Source organism: Hemitrygon akajei, chromosome 25, assembly GCF_048418815.1.
Source record: "Hemitrygon akajei chromosome 25, sHemAka1.3, whole genome shotgun sequence".
Classification (NCBI taxonomy): domain Eukaryota; kingdom Metazoa; phylum Chordata; class Chondrichthyes; order Myliobatiformes; family Dasyatidae; genus Hemitrygon; species Hemitrygon akajei.
Window position 1 is genome coordinate 45,289,324 of NC_133148.1, and position 26,124 is coordinate 45,315,447.

Genomic DNA, 26,124 nt, shown 5'->3' on the forward strand with positions numbered 1-26,124 from the left:
TACTGCACATCCAGCTAACATCCCGGATGTAAATGTAGAATTACCTGGTTTTACTACGGTAAGATTTGACAGAGATGCCAAAAAGTGTGGGAAGAAGAAAGGAGGGGGACTCACTGTCTACATTAACGTAAGATGGTGTAACCCCGGGCATGTGAGTACAAAGATCTCCGTTTGTGAAAGAGATATTGAGCTGATCGCCGTGAGTATGAGGCTATATTACCTGCCTCGAGAATTCGCAAGCGTCATTGTGGTGAATGTGTATGTCCCGCCGCGTGCCGACGCAACGGTAGCGTGTGACATCATCAGCTCCGCTGTTGCTAGGCTTCAGACACAGCACCCTGAGGCACTGGTGATAATTACAGGGGACTTCAACCATGTGACTTTGGACAAGACACTACCTGCTTTCTCCCAGTACGTGGATTGCTACACCAGGGGTAATAGGACTATTGACCTACTGTATGCAAACGTAGAGGAGGCATATAGTGCATCCCCACTGCCTTCATTGGGGAAAGCTGATCACAACCTGGTTTTGTTACAGCCCAGATATAAATCAATTGTGATGAGGCATCCCACTACCACACGCTCTTTTAGGAAATGGACTCCTAAAGCTGAACAGGCCCTGAGAGACTGCTTCAGTACTACTAACTGGGATGTACTGCAAGGGGGGCTCTGTGGGGGCGTTGAGGAGGTCACTGAATGCACAACGGACTATATTAACTTTTGTGTGGATGCAGTTGTCCCTGTTAGAACTGTTCGCTGCTATCCCAATAATAAGCCCTGGATCACTAGTCACATCAAAGGCCTCCTAAACCAGAAGAAGAGGGCCTTTAAAGATGGTGATCGGTTGGAGCTTAAAAGAGTTCAGAAGGAACTCAGAGTACAGATAAGGGGGGCAAAGGAGCAGTATAGGAGAAAGTTAGAACAAAAGCTGCAGAAAAAAAGCATGAAGGAGGTGTGGGATGGGATGAAGATCATCACCGGATGCGGTGCAAAGCGGGGGGCGAACATAAGTGGAGATGTGGAGAAAGCGAACCAGCTGAACAACTTCTTCAACAGGTTCGACAGCTCAATCTCATCCTCACCGCAGAAATCCACACCAGGCTTACTTCCCTCACAGGAAAATAGCCACTCACAGGAGACCTTGCCCACGCCCAGGATTACGGCTGCACAGGTGGAAGGTCAACTGGGGAAGATCTGTACCAGCAAGGCAGCTGGACCGGATGGAGTTTCCCCATGATTACTGAGGGCCTGTGTGACTGAGCTGGGAGAACCACTACAGCGCATCTTCAACATGAGCCTGGAGCAGAGAAGAGTACCCAGACAGTGGAAAACATCCTGTATTGTCCCGGTACCAAAGAAACCACAACCAAAGGAGTTGAATGACTTCAGACCTGTTGCCTTGACGTCGCACATGATGAAGACCATGGAGCGGCTGATAATACAGAATCTGAGGCCACAAACCAGGCACGCCCAGGATCCTCTTCAGTTTGCGTATAAGGAGAAGGTGGGAGTGGAGGATGCTATCACGTATTTGCTGCACAAATCACTCTCTCACCTAGATGGGGTCAGTTGTGCTGTGAGGATTACATTCCTTGACTTCTCTAGTGCCTTTAACACCATCCAGCCCAAGATCTTAAGGCACAAACTAACGGAGATGGGAGTAGACTCTCACATGGTGGATTGGATAGTGGACTACTTGACAGATAGACCTCAGTATGTGCGGTTGGGAGACTGTAGGTCTGACACGGTGGTCAGCAGCACAGGAGCACCGCAGGGAACCGTACTCTCTCCGGTCCTGTTCACCCTGTACACATCAGACTTCCAATATAACTCGGAGTCCTGCCATGTGCAGAAGTTCGCTGATGACACGGCCATAGTGGGGTGTGTCAGGAATGGACAGGAGGAGGAGTATAGGAAACTGATACAGGACTTTGTGATATGGTGCAACTCAAACTACCTGCGTCTCAATATCACCAAGACCAAGGAGATGGTGGTGGACTTTAGGAGATCTAGGCCTCATATGGAGCCAGTGATCATTAATGGAGAATGTGTGGAGCAGGTTAAGACCTACAAGTATCTGGGAGTACAGTTAGACGAGAAGCTAGACTGGACTGCCAACACAGATGCCTTGTGCAGGAAGGCACAGAGTCGACTGTGCTTCCTTAGAAGGTTGGCGTCATTCAATGTATGTAGTGAGATGCTGAAGATGTTCTATAGGTCAGTTGTGGAGAGCGCCCTCTTCTTTGTGGTGGCGTGTTGGGGAGGAAGCATTAAGAAGAGGGACGCCTCACGTCTTAATAAGGTGGTAAGGAAGGCGGGCTCTGTCGTGGGCAAAGTACTGGAGAGTTTAACATCGGTAGCTGAGCGAAGGGCGCTGAGTAGGCTACGGTCAATTATGGATAACTCTGAACATCCTCTACATAGCACCATCCAGAGACAGAGAAGCAGTTTCAGCGACAGGTTACTATCGATGCAATGCTCCTCAGACAGGATGAAGAGGTCAATACTCCCCAATGCCATTAGGCTTTACAATTCTACCGCCAGGACTTAAGAACTTTTTAAAAGCTATTATTAATGCTTTTTGAGATAGTGATTTAGATGCATATCATATTTTTTACTGAGTTAAGTATTGTATGTAATTAGTTTTTGCTACAACAAGTGTATGGGACATTGGAAAAAAGTTGAATTTCCCCATGGGGATGAATAAAGTATCTATCTATCTATCTATCTATCTATCTACCTATCTATCTCAGTTCCCCATTGAATTGAATTGACTTTATTTCTTACATCCTTCACGTAACGTGAGGAGTAAAAATCTTTACATTACATCTCCGTCTGAATGTGCAAATTGTAGTAATTTGTAATAAATAGAATGTTCAGTGAGATATACAACAGAACAGCCAACATAGCTTCGAAATACAATTGTGTCAGTGTGAATTAATCAGTCTGATGGCCTCGTGGAAGAAGGTGTCCCTCAGCCTTTAATGCTGTGGTACCGTTTCCTGGATGGTAGCAGCTGGAACAGTTTGTGATTGGGGTGGCTAGGGTCCCAATGATCCACTCCTGTCGCTGTAACTGTCCTGAATAGTGGGAAGTTCACATCTACAGATGCGCTGGGCTGTCCGCACCACTCTCTACAGTGCCCTGTAATTGGTTCCCATACCAGGCAGTGATACAGCCAGTCAGGATGCTCTCAGTTGTACCCTGTGGAAAGTCCTTAGGATTTAGGGACTCATGCTGAACGTCTTCAACAATCTGAGGTAAAAGAGGTGCTGTTGTGCTTTTTTCACCACACAGCTGGTATATACAGACCAAGTGAGATCCTTGGTGATGTGTATACTGAGGAACTTGAAGCTGTTCACCCTCTCAAGCTTACTATTCACGGTGTTGTTCCTGCCCTGGAAAGTGCAACACTGCACACCCATTGGCATTATTTCCCTCTGCCGTTATTCAGTCCATTTTCCCACTGGTTCAGACCATGCTGCAATCTTGCTGCATTGGTTTATTTTGATTGTACTGATACTTACCAGAAGTCCCAAATAATTCTTATCAGTGTTCTGTTATCCTTTCAGAATTCTGAGATCTATCAGGTCCCTAATTAATTGTTTTGAGCAACCTCTCATCTTTCTTTCCAGTCTAGATGAAGGGTCTCAGATCTGCTGGGTTCCTCCAGCATTTTGTCTGTGTTGCTTTGGATTTCCAGCATCTGCCGTTTTTCTCTTGTTTATGATGCTGTGATCTTTGTTAGCCTCCCTTACTACTTCCCCATACTTGTTGTCATCTGCAAATTTGCTGATGTAGTTTACCAGATCATCTAAATCATTTATACAGATGATGATCAATGACCTCTGCAGTACACCCCTAGTCACAGCCCTCCAGTCAGAGAGACAGTTGTGTACGCCCACTCTCTATCTTCTCCCGCTAAACAATGCTGAATCCCATTTACTACTGCAACTTGAACGCCAAGTGACTTATTCTTCAGGACGAGACCCCCTTGTGGTCCTTTGTCAAAGGCCTTGCTAGAGTCCATGTAAACAAGGTTTTCCCTTCATTAGCCTGCTTGGTTCTACTGACGTACCATGGGGAGCATCCTGACAGGCTGCATCACTGTCTGATATGTGTGGGGGCAGGAGCACTACTGCACAGAAGTTACAGTAAGTTGTAAAATTAGTCAACGCCATCTCAGTTACTGGCCTCTGTAGTATCCAAGACATCTTCAAGGAGTGCTGCCTCAGAAAGGTGCCATGATTAAGGACCCACATCACTCCGGACATGCTCTCTTCTCATTGTTCCCGTCAGGAACGAGGTACAGAAGCCTGAAGGCACACACACAGTGATTCAGGAACAGTTTCTTTCCCTCTGTCATCTGATTTCTGAATGGATGTTGAACCCATGAACATTACCTCACGACTTTTTTATACTATTTCTGTTTTGCACTTTTTAAATCTATTTGATATACATATGAAACACTCCGGTTCTGTCGGCTGCGTAAGTCTAGGGAAGAGAATCTCCGGCCCCGCTAAACGTGTGAGATTGAAGTGCAAGCCCCCAAAACCCCCTGTTTGTGTGGATGCTGCGTGATTCATTACCCCATTACCACAAAATAACAGGCATATAATTAAACGATTTAGGTTTATAATTCTTAGTTTGACTAAAGGGTTAGTAAAGAAAATGCAAAAAAAACAAAACGGCTCATTTTAATGAAACAATCTAATGTGCACAAGTTGGAGCTGATGGTTTTCCCTATGCCGAGCCTCCTTTGATCTTCCCGGGCTTCGTCGAATCAGCCCCGCTCTGGGTCAAGTCCTACGAACTCTCCTCTCCAGCATCTTCTCCCTTCATCTCCCACCGAGCAAAAGACCCAGCTCACACCAATGTCAGGCACACAACACGAAAAACACACTCCCTTCATTGGACGACTCTCATTCCAAAGCACCCGTTATCTCTAACCATAACACAAACACTGCTTCTACAGAAAGACCATTACGAAACCTTTCCCAGAGTGATACACATATATATGCTTTAGTTGATTTATTTTTTTCTATATCATCATGTATTGCACTGTACTGCTGCTGTTAAGTTAACAAATTTAACGACCCACACCGGTGATAATAAACCTGATTCTGATTCTGATTCTGGTAACGTCCACAAAAAACCCTGAAGATCAGTTCAACACAATGTACCCCGCACAATGCATGTTGACTGTCCCTAATGTGGCCCTGTCTATCCGAATGCTTAAACATCCTGTTCAGTAGAATACCTTCCAATAATTTACCCACAACTGATATCAGACTCACTGGGCTGCAGTTTCCCGGCTTGTTCTCAGAGCCTGTCTGGAACAACGGAACAGCAGTTGGTATCCTCCAGTCCTCTGGCACGTCGCCCTTGGTTAAGAATGTTTTAATACCTCTGTCACGCCTGCTGTGGTTTCTGGACTCGCCTCGTGCGAGGACCAAAGCGACACCTTGTCAGGCTCTGGGGATTTTTCCACCCTAACTTCAAATAAACGTTCCTCATCTGTAATCTGGATACAGTCCATGACCCCACTATTGTTTTTCCTCAGTTCTATAGATTCTCTCTGTCTCCTGAGAAAATACAGATGCAGAGAGTTCATTTAAGATCTCATCCATCTTTTCCTGTTCCACACACAGATGACCATGCTGATCTTCAAGAGTACCAATTCTGTCCATTGCTATCCTTTTGCTCTTAATATATCAGTGGGATATAAAATCCCCTGGGATTTTCTCTCACCTTGCCTGTCAGAGCAACGTCACGTCTTCTTTTAGTCCTCCTGATCTCTCCCTTACCTGTTCTTTTGCATTTCTCATACTCAAGTTCCTTATTTGATCCTAGCTCCCCATGCGTAACCTTCACCTCCTCCTCCTTCACAAGTGCCCCAATACCCTGAAAAACTAAGCTTCCCTAAATTTTTTAACTGTGCCTTTGATCCTAACAGGAACATACAGATCCTGGACATTCAATCTTCTACTTTTGAAGACCTCCCACTAACCAATATCCCTTTGCGGGAGAACAACCTATCCCAGTCCATGTCTGCCTGATCTCTTCTGATGCCATCAAAATTGGCCTTCCTCCTGTTTTCAATCTCAACTCGAGGACCAATCCTATCCTCCATAATTATCCTGAAAACCATCAGTGGAGCAAAAAGGTTCACCTGCACGCACGTCTGTCACCTGCCCTGTCTCATTCCCTGAGGAGATCCACTATCCTGACCTCTGCATATTGAGTAAAGAATCTTTCAAAACCACATCTGACAAACTCTATCCCATGCAGCCCATTTGGAGTAGCACCGTGTCTGTATTCCTTCCACATCCGTCCCCACTCCATGACAGCATATTACCTTCCTCCCGTACACCCTTCAGGCCCTGCCCCTCCTCAGAGTAACAACAAACCGTGCAGAGGGTAAAAACTATCATGGGGAATCTGATCAGGTTAAACTCTGCTCTTTTGCTAGGGTTCCTTGAGCTGTAGGGGAGCACTTAAAATGATTTGGCAGTGAGATGGGAACTAGAGTGATAGGGCCGAAGATGGGGTAGTCGGTGTCCAACTAGATCCCATGTGTGATGAGACTGAGGAACGACAGGCAGGTAACAGAGCAAAATTGCATTCAGAATCAGAATCAGAATCAGGTTTATTATCTCCAGAATGTGTCGTGAAATTTGTTAATTTAGCAGCAGCAGTTCAATGCAATACATGATAATATAGAAAAATAACTCTTTTGCTCTACTGATCATTTTGAGGATAATTATGGAAAAGGATAGGATTGGTCCTCGAGTGGAGATTGAAAACAGGAGGAAGGCCAATTCTGAAGAGATCAGAATCAGAAGAGATCAGGCAGAGGTTACAACGGGACATTGTTAGGATGCAAAATGGGGCTGAGAAGTGGCAGATGGGGTTCAACCCAGATAAGTGTGAAGTGGTTCATTTTGGTAGGTCAAATATGATAGCAGAATATAGTATTAATGGTAAGACTCTTGGCAGTGTGGAGGATCAGAGGGATCTTGGGGTCCGAGTCCATAGGACGCTCAAAGCAGCTGCACAGGTTGACTCAGTGGTTAAGAAAGTGTACGGTGTATTGGCCTTCATCAATCGTGGAATTAACTTTAGGAGCCAAGAGGTGATGTTGCAGCTGTATCGGACCCTGGTCAGACCCCACTTGGAGTACTGTGCTCAGTTTTGGTCGCCTCACTACAGGAAGGATGTGGAAGCCATAGAAAGGGTGCAGAGGAGATTTACAAGGATGTTGCCTGGATTGGGGAGCATGTCTTATGAGGATAGATTGAGTGAACTCGGCCTTTTCTCCTTGGAGCGACGGAGGATGAGAGGTGACCTGATAGAGGTGTATAAGATGTTGAGAGGTGTTGATTGTGTGGATAGTCAGAGGCTTTTTCCCTGGGCTGAAATGGTTGCCACAAGAGGTCACAGGTTTAAGATGCTGGGGAGTAGGTACAGGGAGATGTCAGGGGTAAGTTTTTTACTCAGAGAGTGGTGAGTGTGTGAAATGGGCTGCCGGCAAAGGTGGTGGAGGCGGATACAATAGGGTCTTTTAAGAGACTTTTAGATAGGTACATGGAGCTTCAAAAAATAAAGGGCTATAGGTAAGCCTAGTAATTTCTATGGTAGGGACATGTTCGGCACAGATTTGTGGGCCGAAGGGCCTGTATTGTGCTATAGGTTTTCTATGTTTTTCTATGTTTCTATGTAGATCAATGAAAGTAAATGTATATATACAAAAAAGTGCAAAACAAAAGTGATATTAAAAAAGTGATGTATTGTTCATGGGTTCAATATCAGTTTAAGAATCGCATGTCAGAAGAGAAGAAGCTGATCCTGAATCACTGAATGTGTGCCTTCAGACTTCTGTACCTCCTTCCCAACGGCAACAATGAGAAGTGGGATGAGCTAAAGTGAAATGGGGCAAAATGGAAAAGGGTGATGCATACAGGAGTGAAGGTGTTATATTTGAATGCACGCAGTTTACAGAATAAGGCTGATGATCTTGTAGAACAGTTAGAGATTGGCGGATGCGATGTGGGCATTGCTGAGTCATGGCTGGAAGAGGACCATAGTTAGGAGCTTAGCATCCAAGGATAGACAATGGTATTGAAAGGACAGGCGTGTAGGCAGAGGGTTGGAGTGGCTCTGTTGGTAAAAAATGAGATCAAATCCATAGAAAGAGGTCATGTAGGATTGGAAGATAAGACCATAATACACAGGAGCATAATTAGGCTATTTAGCCCATTGAGTCTGCTCCGCCATTTCTTCATGGCTGATTTACTTTCCATCTCAACCCCAGTCTCCTGCCTTCTCCCCATATCCCTTCATGCCTTAATGAATCAAGAATCTATCTATCTATGGTGCATTTCTGAGATGTGGGGTTGGGAATCTGATTCACTGATTCTTCCAAATAACTAATTTTAAATTGAAACAACAACACACACAAAATGCTGGTGGAACACAGCAGGCCAGGCAGCATCTATAAGGAGAAGCACAGTCGACGTTTTAGGCTGAGACCCTTCGTCAGGACTAACTGAAAGGAAAGATAGTAAGAGATTTGAAAGTAGTGGGGGGAGGGGGAAATGCGAACTGATAGGAGAAGACCGGAGGGGGTGGGATGAAGCCAAGAGCTGGAAAGGTGATTGGTGAAAGTGATACCAAGCTGGAGAAGGGAAAGGATCATGGGATGGGAGGACTCGGGAGAAAGAAAGTGGAGGGAAGCACCAGAGGGAGATGGAGAACAGGCAAACAACTAAATATGTCAGGGATGGGGTAAGAAGGGGAGGAGGGGCATTAACGGAAGTTAGAGAAGTCAGTGTTCATGCCATCAGGTTGGAGGCTACCCAGCCGGTATATAAGGTGTTGTTCCTCCAACCTGAGTTTGGATTCATTTTGACAGTAGAGGAGGCCATGGATAGACATATCAGAATGGGAATGGGACGTGGAATTAAAATGTATGGCCACTGGGAGATCCTGCTTTCTCTGGCGGACTGAGCGTAGGTGTTCAGCGAAATGGTCTCCCAGTCTGCGTCGGGTCTCACCAATATATAAAAGGCCACACCGGGAGCACCGGACGCAGTATACCACACCAGCTGACTCACAGGTGAAGTGTCGCCTCACCTGGAAGGACTGTCTGGGGCCCTGAATGGTGGTGAGGGAGGAAGTGTAAGGGAGGTGTAGCACTTGTTCCGCTTACAAGGATAAGTGCCAGGAGGGAGATCGGTGGGAAAGGATGGGGGGGGGGGGGGGGACGAGTGGACAAGGGATTCACGTAGGGAGCGATCCCTGCGGAAAGCAAAAAGAGGGGGGAGGGAAAGATGTGCTTGGTAGTGGGATCCCATCGGAAGTTACGGAGAATTATATGTTGAACCTGGAGGCTGGTGGGGTGGTAAGTGAGGACCCTATTCCGAGTGCGGTGGCGGGCGGATGGGGTGAATTGTTTTAAATTGTTTCCCTAAGATCAATCGTGCATTCCCAAGCTCTGTCGAAGTCCCTCATGAATGATGTTGAGAATTAACTGCAATTTCTGGTCCCGTGGAGGGGTATTTTTTCCATCGTCTGGGCTTCCATCGTGTTCCCCAATGTCTGTTCCTAGGGTATGTTACGAATGTGCCACAGCTCTGAGGGGCCGAAGGGTGCGGGGTAGCCCCCTCCTTTGTGAGAATCACAAGATCACTATTAAGTCAGTTCAGGGGACACAGGAAATGAGAGAAAGCCATGCAGAATCCACAAAAGGGTTGGAATGTGTCCTGGCCTCCGAAAGGCGGATTCATTGATACCGGCTATTGTCTCTTGGAGACGGACTTGTGTATTGCATCCTGCACGATGCATCGAAGCCCCCCCCAGGCAATGAACCGAGGGGGAGGTTGGTGGAGGGATTGCATCATCCCAACCTGATCGACATCTGCGACCCTGTCAGTCAGGATAAAAAGAGGGTCTGGGGGAACAGCCCCTCAGACGCACCAGAAGAAATGCTAGCGATCCCGTAATAGCAAAAACCAGTGGAAGGCCACGTGCGTCTGTTTCCATTTGCCCCGGAATCGGTGGCCTTTACCATGGAAGAACGGTTTTTAGCTAACAACGGGGAAATCAACTCCCAACGACTCTTGAAGGATTGACATCATAAAAGGAATGGGCAAGTTTTAACCCGTCTTTCTCTCCAACCAAAGGCTGCAGCCTACAGCTTGACTGAACTAAAGTGACTTTTATATTTCCATCGGACAATACATTATCCCCTAGACAACGATAGAGCTATTTCTTATTGATTATTATTATACCCGCGCTTTTAGATTTAGTATTGACGACGTATATTACTTGTGTGTTTGCATTGATATTATTTTTGTGTATTTCTATCAATAAATACTGTTAAAAATAGTACCATCAGACTTCAACGGATCTCTCTATCTTTGCTGGTAAGTCACCCAGTTACGGGGTACGTAACAGGTATATTCCTTCAATATACCTGTCCTGTCCTGTCCCAACCTCCAATGTCTGCTCCTTGGACTTACTCTGCTCAAATTAGGTGCTGGCTGTTGTATTCTATTCTCTTCTTGGTTTGCATTAATCTAGTACCTGTTTATTTTTTCTAATCCTGGTGTGTTTTACCTCAGTACCTGTTGTATTTTCCTGCACTGGCATATTTTCTCAAAATGTTCTCATTAAAACTGTAACGGTCGATATCAAGTTCTGTGTCACCTGTACTTGTACCAACAACTCCACACTCTCTGATGGGGGATGCTGCAGGATGCAGAAAGTTTCCTTCAGCTGAGCACTGGGAAGACCAAAAGCTTTGGTCCCTGCAGTGAGTTATGTTCCAGGGCACTGATGATGTTGATCCTTTTCACTGACTTGAGAACAAAAATTCTGGCTGGTGTTGCTGTTCACAGCAGCAGACTCCTAATTAGCACTTATTGTGGGGTCCTTGTGTTTTGATAATGATTCGTCTCGTGGTGTCACTCAGCCAAGACACTGATGTACTGTTAGAATTCCTATGAATAAACTCTTGTTTCTGTCTCTGCATGAGGTTCACTCGAAGCAGAGTGCAGGCTTAAGGGCTTTGGCTCAACGGGCTTAGGCGGAAACGGGCGAGGCAAGGTAGGTTTAGTTTTCAATTTTTCCTGTTGTTTGAGGAAAGGGGGAATTATGAGTGTGAGGGCAGCTTGTTGTTCTCGGTGTCGGATGTGGGAGGTCCTGGAGTCTCCTAGCCTCCCGGACGCCCATATCTGCACCAGATGCGCTGATCTGCAGCTCCTGAGGGACCGTGTTAGGGAACTGGAGCTGCAGCTCGATGACCTTCGTCTGGTCAGGGAGAGTGAGGAGTTGATAGAGAGGAGTTACAGGCAGGTGGCCACACCAGGGCCACGGGAGGCAGACAAGTGGGTTACGGTTAAGAGAGGGAAGGGGAAGAGTCAGGTACTAGAGAGTATCCCAGTGGCTGTACCCCTCACCAGTGCTCCTGTTTGAGTACTGTTGGGGGGGGAGGAGAACAACCTACCTGGGGGAAGCAAGAGTGGCCGTGCCTCTGGCACAGAGTCTGGTCCTGTAGCTCAGAAGGGTAGGGAAAGGAAGAGGAAGGCAGTAGTAATAGGGGACTTGATAGTTAGGGGGTCAGATAGATGATTCTGTGGACACAGTCAGGAGACCCGGATGGTAGTTTGCCTCCCTGGTGCCAGGGTCCAGGATGTTTCTAATCGTGTCCAAGATATCCTGAAGTGGGAGGGTGAGGAGCCAGAGGTCGTGGTACATGTAGGTACCAATGACATAGGTAGGAAAAGGGAAGAGGTCCTGAAAGGAGAATATAGGGAGTTAGAAAGGGAGTTGGGAAGAAGGACCGCAAAGGTAGTAATCTCGGGATTACTGCCTGTGCCACGCGACAGTGAGAGTAAGAATGGAATGAGGTGGAAGATAAATGTGTGGCTGAGGGATTGGAGCAAGGGGCAGGGTTTCAAGTTTCAGGATCATTGGGACCTCTTTTGGGGTAGGTGTGACCTGTACAAAAAGGACGGGTTGCACTTGAAACCTAGGGGGACCAATATCCTGGCGGGGAGATTTGCTAAGGCTACTGGGGAATCTTTAAACTAGAATAGTTGAGGGGTGGGAATCAAATTGAAGAGTCTAGGAGAGAGGAGGTTATTTCACTAATAGAGAAAGCTTGTAGACACTGTGTGAGGGAGGATAGGCAGGTGATAGAGAAGGGGAGTGCTCAGTCCGAAGATGTCGGGGAGAAGGAAGAAAAAGAAGATAGTAAAGTTGTTTGCATCGTTAGGGATAAACAGAGAGTAAGAGGTGGAGAATTTCTTAAATGCATTTATTTTAATGCTCGGAGCATTGTAAGAAAGGTGTATGAGCTTAGAGCATGGATTGATACCTGGAAATATGATGTAGCTATTAGTGAAACATGGTTGCAGGGGGGTGTGATTGGCAACTAATTATTCCTGGATTTCATTGCTTCAGGTGTGATAGAATCAGAGGGGCAAGAAGGGGGGGGGTGTTACATTGTTTGACAGAGAAAATATTACAGTGGTGCTCTGGCAGGATAGATTAGAGGGCTTGTCTAGGGAGACTATTTGGGTGGAATTGAGGTATGGGAAAGGTGTAGTAACACTTATAGGGGTGTATTATAGACCACCTAATGGGGAGCGAGAATTGGAGGAGCAAATTTGTAAGGAGGTAGCAGATATTTGTAGTAAGCACAAGGTTGTGATTGTGGGAGATTTTAATTTTCCACGCATAGACTGGGAAGCCCATTCTGTAAAAGGACTGGATGGTTTGGAGTTTGTAAAATGTGTGCAGGATAGTTTTTTGTAGCAATACATAGAGGTACCAACTAGAGAAGGGGCAGTGTTGGATCTCCTGTTAGGGAATGAGATAGGCCAGGTGACAGAGGTATGTGTTGGGGAGCACTTCAGGTCCAGTGATCACAAATCCTTTAGTTTCAAAATAATTATGACTGGACCCAGGGTTGAGGTTTTTGATTGGAGGAAGGCTAACTTTGAGGAGATGCATAAGGATTTAGAAGGAGTGGATTGGGACAATTTGTTTTATGGGAAGGATGTAATAGAGAAATGGAGGTTATTTAAAGGTGAAATTTTGAGGCTACAGAATCTTTATGTTCCTGTTAGGTTGAAAGGAAGGGTTAAAAGTTTGAGAGAGCCATGGTTTTCAAGGTATATTGGAAACTTGGTTCGGAAAAAGAGAGAGCTCTACAATAAATATAGGCAGCATGGAGTAAATGAGGCGCTCGAGGAATATAAAGAATGTAAAAAGAATCTTAAGAAAGAAATTAGAAAAGCTAAAAGAAGATATGAGTTTGCTTTGGCAAGTAGGGTGAAAATAAATCCAAAGGGTTTCTACAGTCATATTAATAGCAAAGGGTTTCGACAGTCATATTAATAGCAAAATGCTGCAATTTGGTAGGACTAATCAAAATAGGACATACATGGTAAATGGTAGGGCATTGAGGAATGCAGTAGAACAGAGTGATCTCAGAATAATGGTACATAGTTCCCTGAAGGTGGAATCTCATGTGGATAGGGTGGTGAAAAAGCTTTTGGTATGCTGGCCTTTATAAATCAGAGCATTGAGTATAGGAGTTGGGATGTAATGTTAAAATTGTCCAAGGCATTGGTGAGGCCAAATTTGGAGTATTGTGTACAGTTCTGGTCACCGAATGATAGGAAAGATGTCAACAAAATAGAGAGAGTACAGAGGAGATTTACTAGAATGTCACCTGAGTTTCAGCACCTAAGTTACAGAGAAAGGTTGAACAAGTTAGGTCTTTATTCTTTGGAGCGTAGAAGGTTGAGGGGGGACTTGATAGAGGTATTTAAAATTATGAGGGGGATAGATAGAGTTGACGTGGATAGGCTTTTTCCATTGAGAGTAGGGGAGATTCAAACAAGAGGACATGAGTTGAGAGTTAGGGGGCAAAAGTTTAAGGGTAACACGAGGGAGAATTTCTTTACTCAGAGAGTGGTAGCTGTGTGGAATGAACTTCCAGTAGAAGTGGTAGAGGCAGGTTCGGTATTGTTATTTAAAAAAATTGGATAGATACGTGGACAGGAAAGGAATGGAGGATTATGGGCTGAGTGCAGGTCGATAGAACTAGGGGAGAGTAAGCGTTTGGCATGGACTAGAAGGGCCGAGATGGCCTGTTTCTGTGCTGTAATTGTTATATGGTTCTTCTGCTCCTGGTTCAGTTGTCTGTCAGTGCACACTGTGACAGTAGGACCCAAGCATAAACGGACCCGGCAGAGGTTCAACAGCAGCTTGGACTTCGATCGGTCAGAGGCAAGGGTGCCGGCTACATTGATTGTCCAGAGGCTACATTCCAAGTTTCTCACTGCAATATTGAGTTTCTTGGGTGTGCTTGTGTGTGAATCACAAAAGGTTGGTTTGCAGGTGCAGCAGGCTATCAAGAAGGCAAATGGAATGTTGGCCTTCATTGCTAGAGGGATTGAATTTAAGAACAGGGTGGTTATGCTACAACTCTACAGGGTACTGGTGAGGCCACACCTGGAGTACAGGTGTTCCCACCCCCCTTTACAAAGGTAGAGTGTTCCTATGAAACCTTTCTTAAGCTGAAATGACGTCAAGCGAAGAACCATTAATTTATATGGGAAAAATTTTCGTAAAGGCAAAACTCCTCTTTGTAATGCGAAAACAGGTTACTAATGTAGGTCTTTCGTAAAAGCGAAGTGACGTAAAGCGAACTTTATAAAGCGGGGACACCTGCACTGCGTGCAGTTCTAGTCTCTTTACTTGAGGAAGGATATACTGGCTTTGGAGGAGGTACAGAGGAGGTTCACCAGGTTAATTCCAGAAATGAAGAGAGATTGAGTCACCTGGGACCATACTCACTGGAATTGATAAGAATGAGAGGAGATGTTATAGAAACATTTAAAATTATGAAAGGGATAGATAGAGGCAGGAAAGTTGTTTCCACTGGTAGGTGAGACTAGAACTAGGGGACATAGCCTCAAGACTCGAAGGAGTAGATTTACAATGGAGATGAGGAGGATCTGCTTTTGCAAGAGAGTGGTGAATCTGTGGAATTCTCTGCCCAATGAAGCAGTGGAGGCTACCTCAGTAAGTATATTTAAGCCAAGGTTGGATAGATTTTTGCATATTAGGGAAATTAAGGGTTATGGGGAAAAGGCAGGTAAGGTGGAGATGAGTCCGTGGCCATATCAGCCATCATCTTATTGAATGGTGGAGCAGGCTCAATGGGCTAGATGGCCTACTCCTGCTCCTATTTCTTGTGTTCTTATCTCTTCTTCCTTGCCCTTCCTTGCTTCTCTCTTTCTCTCAATCTGTCTGTCTGTCTGTCTGTCTCTCTCCCACCTTCTCTAAGCTCCTTTCAGACTTCTTCAAATCTCCAATTTGCTGCCTTAATTCTTTCTCAGAGCATGGGGTCAGAAGCTGGCTCTGACAAGCTGCCTTTGTACAAACAGACTGTTGGAGCCATCAGGAGAGGGAGGGACGGAGGGAGGGGGAGAGAGAGAGAGAGAGAGACAGACAGACAGACAGACAGCCAGACAAACTGGAAGCAGAAGGCAAAGCTGTTACTGTGAGCAGTGAAGAGTGTAAAATATACTCGAGGACTGGCAGCATGTACTCATGGAGGAAAGAAGGAGGGAGCAGGTCAGTGTCGAGAGCCGACGTTTATGGAGGGGAGCAGAGGCCAGTGGCAAGGTAAGGTCCTCAGTTGTTACAAATCCTGGATTTCTAGTTGGCTGAAATGCAAGAGTGAGAGTTAGTCTAGTTGCTGAGCAACAGATATTGTTTATTGGCACAAAGGAAGTTGCCATGGTGGGGTGGAGGGAGGGGGAGTGGGTGGGGGGCAGAGAGGAGAGGGAGTGGGGTGGGGGGCAGAGAGGAGAGGGAGGGAAGCTGCATTGACGAACTGGAAAGAAGGAATAAAGCTACTGAAGGAGGAATGGTGTTAAAATGTCAAGGGCAGAGGAATCAGATGGAAGTTGTGTGTACAAGCTGGGGAAAGGGGTTTCACAAAGAAGTAGATTGGATGAATGTGTTGGAGAATAGCAGAGTGTGTGCGTGAGATGGGTATTATGGCTGGAAATAAACACTGGACTGTAGTTGTTGATCTCTCTAATATGAATCAGTATGGGCACACACAGACACAGTTCATGTTACTGAGAATTTAATTGAGAAGCTGGGTTTGTGACGTAGATACTTGAGTTCAGATCACATCACGGCAGCTGGGATGTGTAATGAAAGTTCTGTGTCAGTGACCAGTGACCGTGACTTAGAGAAATAGATTGGTGTCTAACTGCATGACTGACGTGTTTCAGGGAGGGGAATCTGCTGACTACCTGGTCTGGCCTGTATCTGTCTCCAGACCCATAGTAATGTAACTGAACTTTAACTGCACTGTTAAATGGCTCAGTAATCCACCCAGTTCAAGAGCAGTTGGGATGGGAAAGAAATGTTGTTCTACTCACATCCTGTGAATGAATAAGTAAAAATCATCCATGGTTATGTTGTATCACGATGGATCCATCATTGTATTGTTTTTAGATTTATCTACAGGATTAGGATTGATTTTTAATTACTTTGCAATGTAATTAATTCATTATTAATAATATTTCATGACTGATTACTTTTTATTATTTTGGATTGTTACATCATGATAATGTAGTGAATTGTTTCCATGGAAATTCCATGGATAAGTTGTTTCTTTTTATAAAACTATGTGTGATAGAATTCCCTCAGAGACGGCACTGGGAATGACTCTGCCAAAATTCTATTGGTCAGACCTGCCATTACATATGACAGGTAATCTCCACAGAACCTGGTCGCAGGTATCACTAGTTCCTGCAATTACATCCCCCAGTACCTGACTCAGTACCAGATCCCTCACAATGTGCTCTACATTCTGGATGCAGGAGTCTCTTCCAGTACATGATTTTGGTTCCAGTCTCTAAACACAGTTCTATATATATTTTCCAAATTGACTGAAGGTGGAACATATGGGGTTGGGAATCTGATCTTCAAATCCTTACAAATAAGAGAATTTCTTGAATAAATTGTTTCTCATACACGGGAATCCCAACCTTCCCGAAGATCAATCGTGCATTCCCAATCTCTGTCGTATTCCCTCAGGAGCAAAGTTGAGAATTAACTACAATTTTGGTCCTGTGGAGGGGTATTTTTCCCATTGTCTGATCTTTCATAGTTTTCCCCAATGTCTATTCCTAGGGTATATTCCTTCAATATCTGGTCCTGTTTGCCTTCCTCCAATGTCTGTTCCTTGGAGTTACTCTGCTCAAATCAGGTGCTGGTGTCCATTACCCAAATAGCTGTTGTATTCTATTCTATTCTTGGTTTGCATTAATTAGTAATCGGTTATGTTTTCTACTCCTAATGTGCTTACCCCAGTCTCTGTTGTATTTTCGTGCATTGGCAGATTTTTTCAAATACTCTCTCTTGCTGTCATCACATTAAAACATGTACATGGTCGATATCCAGTTCTGTGTCACCTGTACTTGTACCAACACCTCCACACTCTCTGATGGGGGATGCTGCAGGATGCACAAAGTTTCCTTCAGCTAAACACTGGGAAGACCAAAAGCTTTGGTCCCTGCAGTGAATTCTGTTCCAGGGCACTGATGATGTTCAGTCTATTTTCCGTGATGTGAGAACGGAAATTTAGGCTGACTTGGCTGTTCACTGTAGTACAGAGGGACAGAGCTGCTGCCTTTCAGCTGAGACATTGAAGGGAGATTGTGTGTGCAATGGAGAAGCTCCTGTACCCACAGCTTTATGGGACGTGGAGTATGGAGATTTAGGATAATGTGTTGAAATATGGGATTGAGACACTCGTTATGAAACATTCCATCAATATCTGGCTCTGGGATGTGTAACAGGGTTCTGAGAAACTCTTCCAAATGAGCCTCTGTTGTCCTGAATATCTTTCTCGGGTGCAGCACCCCAGTATTCCCACTGTGAGAAATCCCTCATAAATGGGAGTAGTATGTGTAGTGCTACACTCATATATTACAGGCTGGAAATCTCTCCGATATTTGTCCCGGGATGCATTACCCACTTGTACTTGGAGGCAGGTGAAGTCATTGCAGTGATGAGGGAACTAAGATGGGATGAATGGCTTCCCTCAATTTTATCAACTCCAGTCACTTCATTGTCTCCTTTTTGTTTTTTTAATTAATACAATTTCAAATCATGACATAAACTCCAGCAGAAAACTGAAGGAAAAGCTACAGGCAATGGTTTCCACAATGTCTGATTTACAAAATTTGAGAGAGCAAGATGTCAAACCCACTCTCCATCACACTCCCCCCTCTCATTTTACCTTCTTCCTCCATAACAATAATAACCACTTCCTCACCTCCCTCCTGTCCATCACAAACTACACCCCCATCCCCTGCTCCCCATTCCCAAGCCTTAACCTTACCTTCCTCTCCCCTCCTGAATACCCCCTCCAGTGTCACATATCCTGCCATTTTCCCAGTGTATCATCCACTGCTGTCCCTCCGCCCACCTAACCGGCTCTGTGCCCCCATTTCCCATCTGGCATCCCCGGTGCATCTAGAGGTTTATATTCTGAAATGAGCAGTTGCAGTGCAGTAGCCTCGGATTGCCGAGTGAGTGAGATGGAGACTCCATTTCCAAACATCGCAGCCACACGGGGATCTCTTGTCTGAATGTGGGGCGTGTATCTGCTGGTCACTGCTGAGCCTGAAATATAGACAGGAGAGTATGATATTGTGTGTGACAAGGTGCAGCACAGACCTTAACCCGTGAGGACAGGTGAACTAAATAACAGGCGGTCTGTCCTCATTGCAGGAGATGGAAGCCCATGAAGAGGTGTCTGTCAGTATTCTCTGAGGTCACCACAAAACATGAATCTGAGTACCAGTTCAGACCTGTAGTGTGATACATAGTTGGGCTAAAGTTTCATGTCCTGAGTAAGACCATAAGTCATAGGAGCAGAAACCCCATCTTTGACAACCGACTCCAAGATCTTCCCAACCACTGAGGTCAGGCTAACTGGGCTAGAATTTCCTTTTGTGTGCCTCTCTCCCTTCTTGAAGAGTGGCATGACAATTACAATTTTCCAGTTCTTCAGAACTATGCCAGAATCTAGTGATTCTTGAAAGATCATTACTAACGCCTTCATAATCTCTTCAGCCACCTCTTTCAGAATCCTAGAGTGTAGACCATCTGATCCAGCTGACTTTCAGTTTCCAAAGCACCTTTTCCCCGGTAATAACACTCACTTCTTCCCCCGACACTCCTGAGCTTCCATCATACTGCTAGTGCCTTCCCCAGTGAAGTCTGATGCAAAGTGCTTCTTCAGTTCATCCACCATTTCCTTATCCCCCATTACTACCTCTCCAGCATTATCTTCCAGCATTCCAATATCTCCTCTCACCTCTCTTTTACACTTTACGTATGTGAAGAGACTTTTGGTATCCTCTTTAATATTATTGTCTATCTTACCTTTGTATTCAATCTTTTTCTTTCTGACTTTATTTAGTTGTCTTCTGTTGATTTTTAAAAGCTTCCCAATCCTCTAACTTCCTACTAATTTTTGCTCTATTATATGCCTGTTGTTTGACTTTCGTGTTGGCTTTGACTTCTCTTGTCAGCCATGGTTGTGTCATCCTGCATTTTGAATACTTCTTCTTCTTTGGGATGTGTCTATCCTGTGCCTTCTGAATTACTCAGGGAAATTCCAGGCATTGCTACTCTGCTGTATTCCCTGCCAATGTCCCCTTCCAAACAATTTTGGCCAGTTCCTCTCTCATGCCTCTGCAACTTTCTTTATTCCACTGTAATACTGATACATCTGACTCTAGCTTCTCCTTTTCAATTTGCAGAGTGAGTTCTATCATATTATGATCACTGGACCCTAAGGGTTCCTTTACCTTAAGCTCTCTAATCAATTCCAGTTCATTGCACAATGCCCAATCCAGAATAGTTAATCCCCTGATGTGCTCAACAATGACCTACTTTATAAAGCCATCTTGTAGGCATTCTACAAATTTCCACTCTTGAGATCCAGCACCAACTTGATATTCCCAATCTACCTGAATATTGAGATCCCCCATGACTATTGTAACATTGCCCTTTTGACATGCATTTTCTATCTCCTATTGTAATTAGTAGACACATATTTGCCACTGTTCTTTATAGGGTCTTTTTACCCTTGCAATTCCTTAACTCTACTCACAATGATTCTACACCTTCTGATCCTATGCCATCTCTTTCTATTGATTTGATTTCATTTTTTACCAAACAGAGCCAACCCACCCCCTCTACCTACCTGCCTGTCCTTTTGTCACAATGGGTATCCTTGGACGTTAAGCCCCCAGCTGTAATCTTCTTTTAGCCATGATTCAGTGATGCCACAACATCATGCAATCCAATCTGTAGCTGTGCCACAAGTTCATCTACATTATTCCATATACTGCAAGCATTGAATTCTATTTTGTCCTCCTTTTACATTGCAACTCATCCTGTTGACTGCATTTTAACCCAATCATCAGTCCCTGCTTGCTAGCAATCTCACTACACACTAATGTCTCGATCCTCCACCCTATCACTCCATTTCCTATCCCCCTGCCAAATTAGTTTAAACCCACCTGAAGAGTTCTAGCCAACCTGCCCACAAGGATATTTGTCCCCCTCAGGTTCAGGTGTTATTCATCCCTTTTGTACAGGTTGCACCTTCCCCAGCAGTGATCACAGTGATCCAGAAATGTGACACCCTGCCCCCTACACCGGTTCCTCAGCCACACATTCATCTGCCAAATCATCCTCTTCTGACCCTTACCCTGCTGTTCCCTCAATGCTTGATTTCCTTAAGTTCACAATTGTTGCCCCAAATACCCATTCACATTCTGCCACCTTCTGCTTATCAAGGCCCAGAGAATGGTACTAATGAGGAAAGGTGTAAAGTCCCAGGGGTTGTGAGGGGCCTCAGACTGCATTGTCAGCTGATTGTGCTGTCGTTGGGATTACAGTGTCAGAGAAAGCAATGTGGTGAGATAAGGAAGGTGAAAGTTTGGGTTTCATGGGATGCCTCTGTCAATCAATTAGTTACCTTGACAACGGTGACGAATGTGCTGTAGAGGAAACTGATGATGAACAGAACGGCAAAGGCAGCAACTGTAAGCACATTGTCATTTCCATCCACGTGTCCCTGTTCTTCCTTCCCCTCCTCTCCTGTCAAGTCTGTGCAGGTTTCTGAAAGAATTGAGAAAGTGAGAGAGTTGATGTTTCCTGAAGATCAACAACATCCTCATCACGTCAAGACAAACGGAAGACAGGAACACAGGAGGCCTGAGTCAGTTCCACCATTCAATGACATCGTAGTTGATCTTTGACCAACTGCATTGGCCTGATTTTTCCTCAGATCCATTGATCCCTGGGATTATCCAAACCATTCACTCTCATGTTTAAATTGTCCTACAGACCTGACATTGTGGAAGACTGTTCCAAACTTCCATGAAGCTCTTCAAGTTGAATGTCTGTTTTTCTTTGCATGAATGTATTGTCCTGCACTGCCTTTTTTCCCTCTTCATTGTCTTGGATGATTTATGTAAAATTAGGATTTAGTGTGTTCTCTGAAGCTACATGCCTGTGATGCTGGCAGCAAATTTCTGATTTTACCTGCACCTCAAGGTACTTGTGCACATGACAATAAACTCGACTTAACTTGATGATTTGAGTCACGTTTCCTTACAGCATGTCATTTGTAACTTGGGAGCCCCTGGGCAGAACTAAATGAACTCGTTTCTCCTCATCGACTATGTTCGCTCCACCAAAAATGTTGACCAGATCTTCCATCAGTGTTCTTCATTACAGAAGCTACACTCTCATTTAACATCATCCCAACTTGTAATTTGCACCGGGGAGTGCATGTATGCTCAGCACTCTCTCCAAGACAGTCTGTCCCTTCCTAGATGTAGTCCCAAGACCTTGAGCTGGTTCTTGCCTATTCATTTCATCGATTATTATCTCTGTAGTTAAAACCTTACAGAGTGCTGATAGATTTGCCAGTGTTATGTGAGTGGCAAAGTTGTCATGTGGGTATCTGCCCAATATCAGCACTGACTGTTTGCCTTTTGATCACTGCTGGAGATGGATTCTGTGAGCGGCCTGTTGTTGTGTGGCTCGCTGTGACAGGTGGGTTGGCCTCTGCCTCGTGTGGTGTCCCTCTCTTCTCTTTCAATGAATGTCAGTGATATCGGAGATGGTTTTGTGGTTCTGTGTTTATGGATCGGACTGTTGTGCTGTGTGAGGGGAGGGTGTTTGGGGGTTGGTGTTCTGTTAGCTTTTTGTGGGGGGGAGGGGTTGCCTTTTGGGGTTTGATGTTTCTGTTCTGTTTTGTGTGGGAGAGGGTGTTTCTGGGGGGTGATGATCGGGTGCTGTTCTTATTTAGATGGGTGGTGGGTTTGCTGTTTTTCTTTGAACAATTTTCATGTACTTTCTTTGTTTTCTTGGCTATCTGGAGAATCAAATTTCAGAGTTGTATATGGATAGATGATAATCTATCCATATATTATACAATATTGACAATAAATGAACCTTTGACTCTTTGATCCAGTGAATAGTGTCAGCACTGAACACATTGCTGCAGGTCCCAGGGCATCACTGGCTACATATTGTCCCTTCTTTCTGTAACTCTCCACTTTCTGAATGAGTTCACCAAATGTCTTCACAAAGGTGATAAAATACCTTTCCCTGTCAATTAACTTTGCATATTTCAAACTGTGGACCAATGCAGAATGTTCCATCATTTGCACAGTGGAAACTATAATACACATATACCTATATCTACTTGAATGTCTAACTGCTTATACAATGAAGCTCAGAACCAACCAGGCAACACCTCCCACCCCTCATGTTTAAGTCACACACTTTTATCCTAAACATACCGGCACAGAACACTGGCAGCCGAATGCTTTCCATACCTTCTTTATTGAATTTTGATTACACAAACACAGGCTGACATTTAACCTCTCAAGTTGTCTACACAAGTTTCCAACAGGATCAGACCTCACACACAGAAGTTTTAACAATAACTGCAGGATCTTAGAAATGTTGATAATTTATTTTGATGTATTTAGTCATGAAATATATATTTCCATTTTGAGCTAATAAGAATGGACTTGCAGGTAATCTTGCTTGTTTCAGTGATGTGAACCGCACTGTTGTAGGATCAACCATCAATTGGAGGTTGACAATTGGAGCTGTCAGCCACTCTGTCCATGGGAATCTCTGCTGCAGAGAACCCAGTGACCCAACTTCTTTCCATCTCATCTGGTGGGGAAGGGTAACTTCAGAGGGTTCCTATTGGGAAAGGCCTTTTTTTCTTATGATGTTTACCGGGAATATTCTGCTCTTACTCCATCCAGGCCAATGCTTACATCACTAGTGATCTCTCCACATCTAAAATGTAAAGGTTTTTACATTTGGAAATGAAAGGGAAATTGTGGAAAGTATTCAGCAGGTTAGAGAACATTTATGGACAGAGAAAGGGATAACATTGAGATAGCATCACAAGTGTACTCTGTACCATTGCTTCAGCACTAGTTCTGTGCCTGGCTGAGTACTGTGTATCTCTCTGGTTTACTGGAACTCAACAACTGTCTGGGTCCAGTTACATTCCACAATGCCTGCTCCAGTGGAACGCAGTTCCTCCAGTTCTGCTGACAGATAGACTTGCTTCATGTCTCCGAGACGCTGGTGAGCAAACATTGATCCTGCAGTCATTATTTCATCATTCCCTCACTGACAAGGCCGGCATTCCTTGCTCTGCTCCAGCCGGCCGATCACAGAGCAGTGAAGAGTTTGGTGTGGGACTGATGGATATGGGCAAACAGGGTAGGAAGAAACCAAAGAACATGAGTGAAACAGTTTGTAATCTAAAACCAGAATTGTGCACAGTCACCTCTGGTTGTGTGTTCACGCCATTGTCCTGAGGCTTGGGAACAGACTGTAGGCCAGTGACCCTGGTACTAGTACCATCGGATGAACTCTGATTCTTTCCCACTCTCTGCCTCTGCATTATTAATCCACTCACACAACCACAACAATGCCACACTTGCCGTTACCTATTGACCTTGCTTGGCCCTGGGTTGTGGCTGTGGCGGAGGATGTCAACAGTGGAGTGAATCTCAGAATCATACCTTGAATGTTTTTCACATCCAGCCTGACGGTGGTGTTGGAGGGGGGATGAGACACTGTGCATCTGAAAACTGAGCCTTCCTTCCACTCCTCTGTGCTCACGGTCAGGACGTAGCTGGCAATGAAAGTCCCCGCCTGTTCCAGAGCAGCTGGTCTCACACTGATGTTGGAAGAGATCAGAGAGTCCCCTTTCTCCCAGGTGATAGTTATTTGGTTTGGGTAGAATCCAGAGGCAACACACTCGAGGGTGACCGTGTTCCCACTCTTGGTCTCTCCCTCTGGCGGGGGCAGCAGTCTGACTTTGGGACCTTTTGTCTCCACTGGAACTGATGGGCAAACAATGGAAATGTCAGACATTTTTACTGAGGTAACAATGTTGTCCATTTTAATCGCTGACCTCTTGCCCACCTTTGGTACTTTTTCTCCGTGCTGATACTGGTGAGGTTGAAGAAGGTTGTTGGACAGAGCAAGTGTACTCCACCCCACTGGCTCACTCCTCCACACTGGTCTGGAGTTGGCTGATCACTGTGTCTCGGGTTCCTTCCTCTCTTGGTTTTTTGGTCACATTTGCTTTGATTTTCTCCCCCTCGTTCACCTGCCAGTGGATTTGGACCTGGCTCAGATCAGCACCCACAATAATACACACCAGAGTAGCGTTCTGGTTGATCCACATCTCTTCAATGGAGGGATTTTGGATAAAGACAGACAACTCTGTAGATGAGAAATAGAAAATTGACAAACTGGACAATATCTGCTGTCAGCTGGCTTGACAACTTCAGCTCAGACTTATCCTGAAGCTCAATTTGTACAGAATTGTACATTGGAATGAAATCAGGTTTGTTTACAGAGTGGGTTGCTCATCTCTGCTTACAACCTTTGACTGAGAAAACAAAATCAAACATCAAGGAGCCAGTCAGGTCACAGCAGGGACTGCAGGTCAGTTGCCCAGCTACGTGACATTTAGCTGCTGGAATGCCAATAAAATGCAGTATCAGAGCTGTGAATTGCAATGAGAAATGCAGTTTCTGACCAAAGACAACATTTCCTGAAATCTTCCTGTCTCAGGAAGGGGAAGTCGTGGGAACACACACCAGTCTTCATTGAGGGATCAGCAGTGGAAAGGGTGAGCAGTTTCCTGTTCCTGGGTGTTAATATCTCTGATGATCTATCCTTGGTCCAGCATATTGATGCAATCACAAAGAAGACATGACAGTGGCTGCATCTCATTTGGAGTTTGAGTACATTTGGTATGTCAGTAAAGACTCTCGCTGATTTCTACAGATGTAGCATGGAGAACATTCTAACTACTTCACAATCGGAAAAAGCTGCAGAAAGTTGTAAACTCAGCCAGCTCTATCATGGGCCCCGACCACCGTCCAGTGTTGATGACACCTTCAACAGGGGGTGCCTCAAGAAGGTGGTGTGGTGTATTTGCAACCTATCTTAGTATTAATTAGACAGTACATATATCATGACTCGATCCTTTATGCTCTGAATGTGTCTTTTTTTCTTATTCTCGCTTCCATGCTCCCTCACATCGTGTGTTGTTCTGTCCCAGACTGATGACATCATCAGCGAACTTGACAATTGTCAAACTACATTAACTGACCTTACCATTTCAATACCATTTCAATGTTGCTCCTTTCCTGAGAAGTGAACTTCAATGTCTTAGAACACATGCAACTCACAGATTTAATCATTTCAATTCAACAGTATTCTCTGAAATGCATGACTATAACCAACACATTTTCTGTTTCAACTTAATAACTCTGGAACTGAAAACTTCATTTTCCACTTACAACAGTTTACATTGTTACAAACCCACAACTTAAGCTCTACTTTCTACTTAACAAAACTGTGAAACTTCAGAGGTTGTTTCCTAACCCTTTGCGGTCTCTCTACCAGTTTCTCTTTGCTTTCAAAGTCTGGTAA

The 26,124-nt window shown here is 44.8% G+C and overlaps 1 protein-coding gene and 1 gene segment (V, D, J or C); both read right to left on the bottom strand.

The window, feature by feature from the left end:
* LOC140716282 (uncharacterized) overlaps window positions 1-26,124 on the bottom strand; it is a 240,220-nt gene that overhangs the window by 67,557 nt on the left and 146,539 nt on the right. The window lies entirely within an intron of this gene.
* Window positions 18,222-24,659, bottom strand: LOC140716594 (immunoglobulin heavy constant gamma 4-like). The segment is given in 3 exon segments: window positions 18,222-18,732; window positions 21,104-21,246; window positions 24,195-24,659. Coding segments are annotated over 3 exon segments (537 nt in total).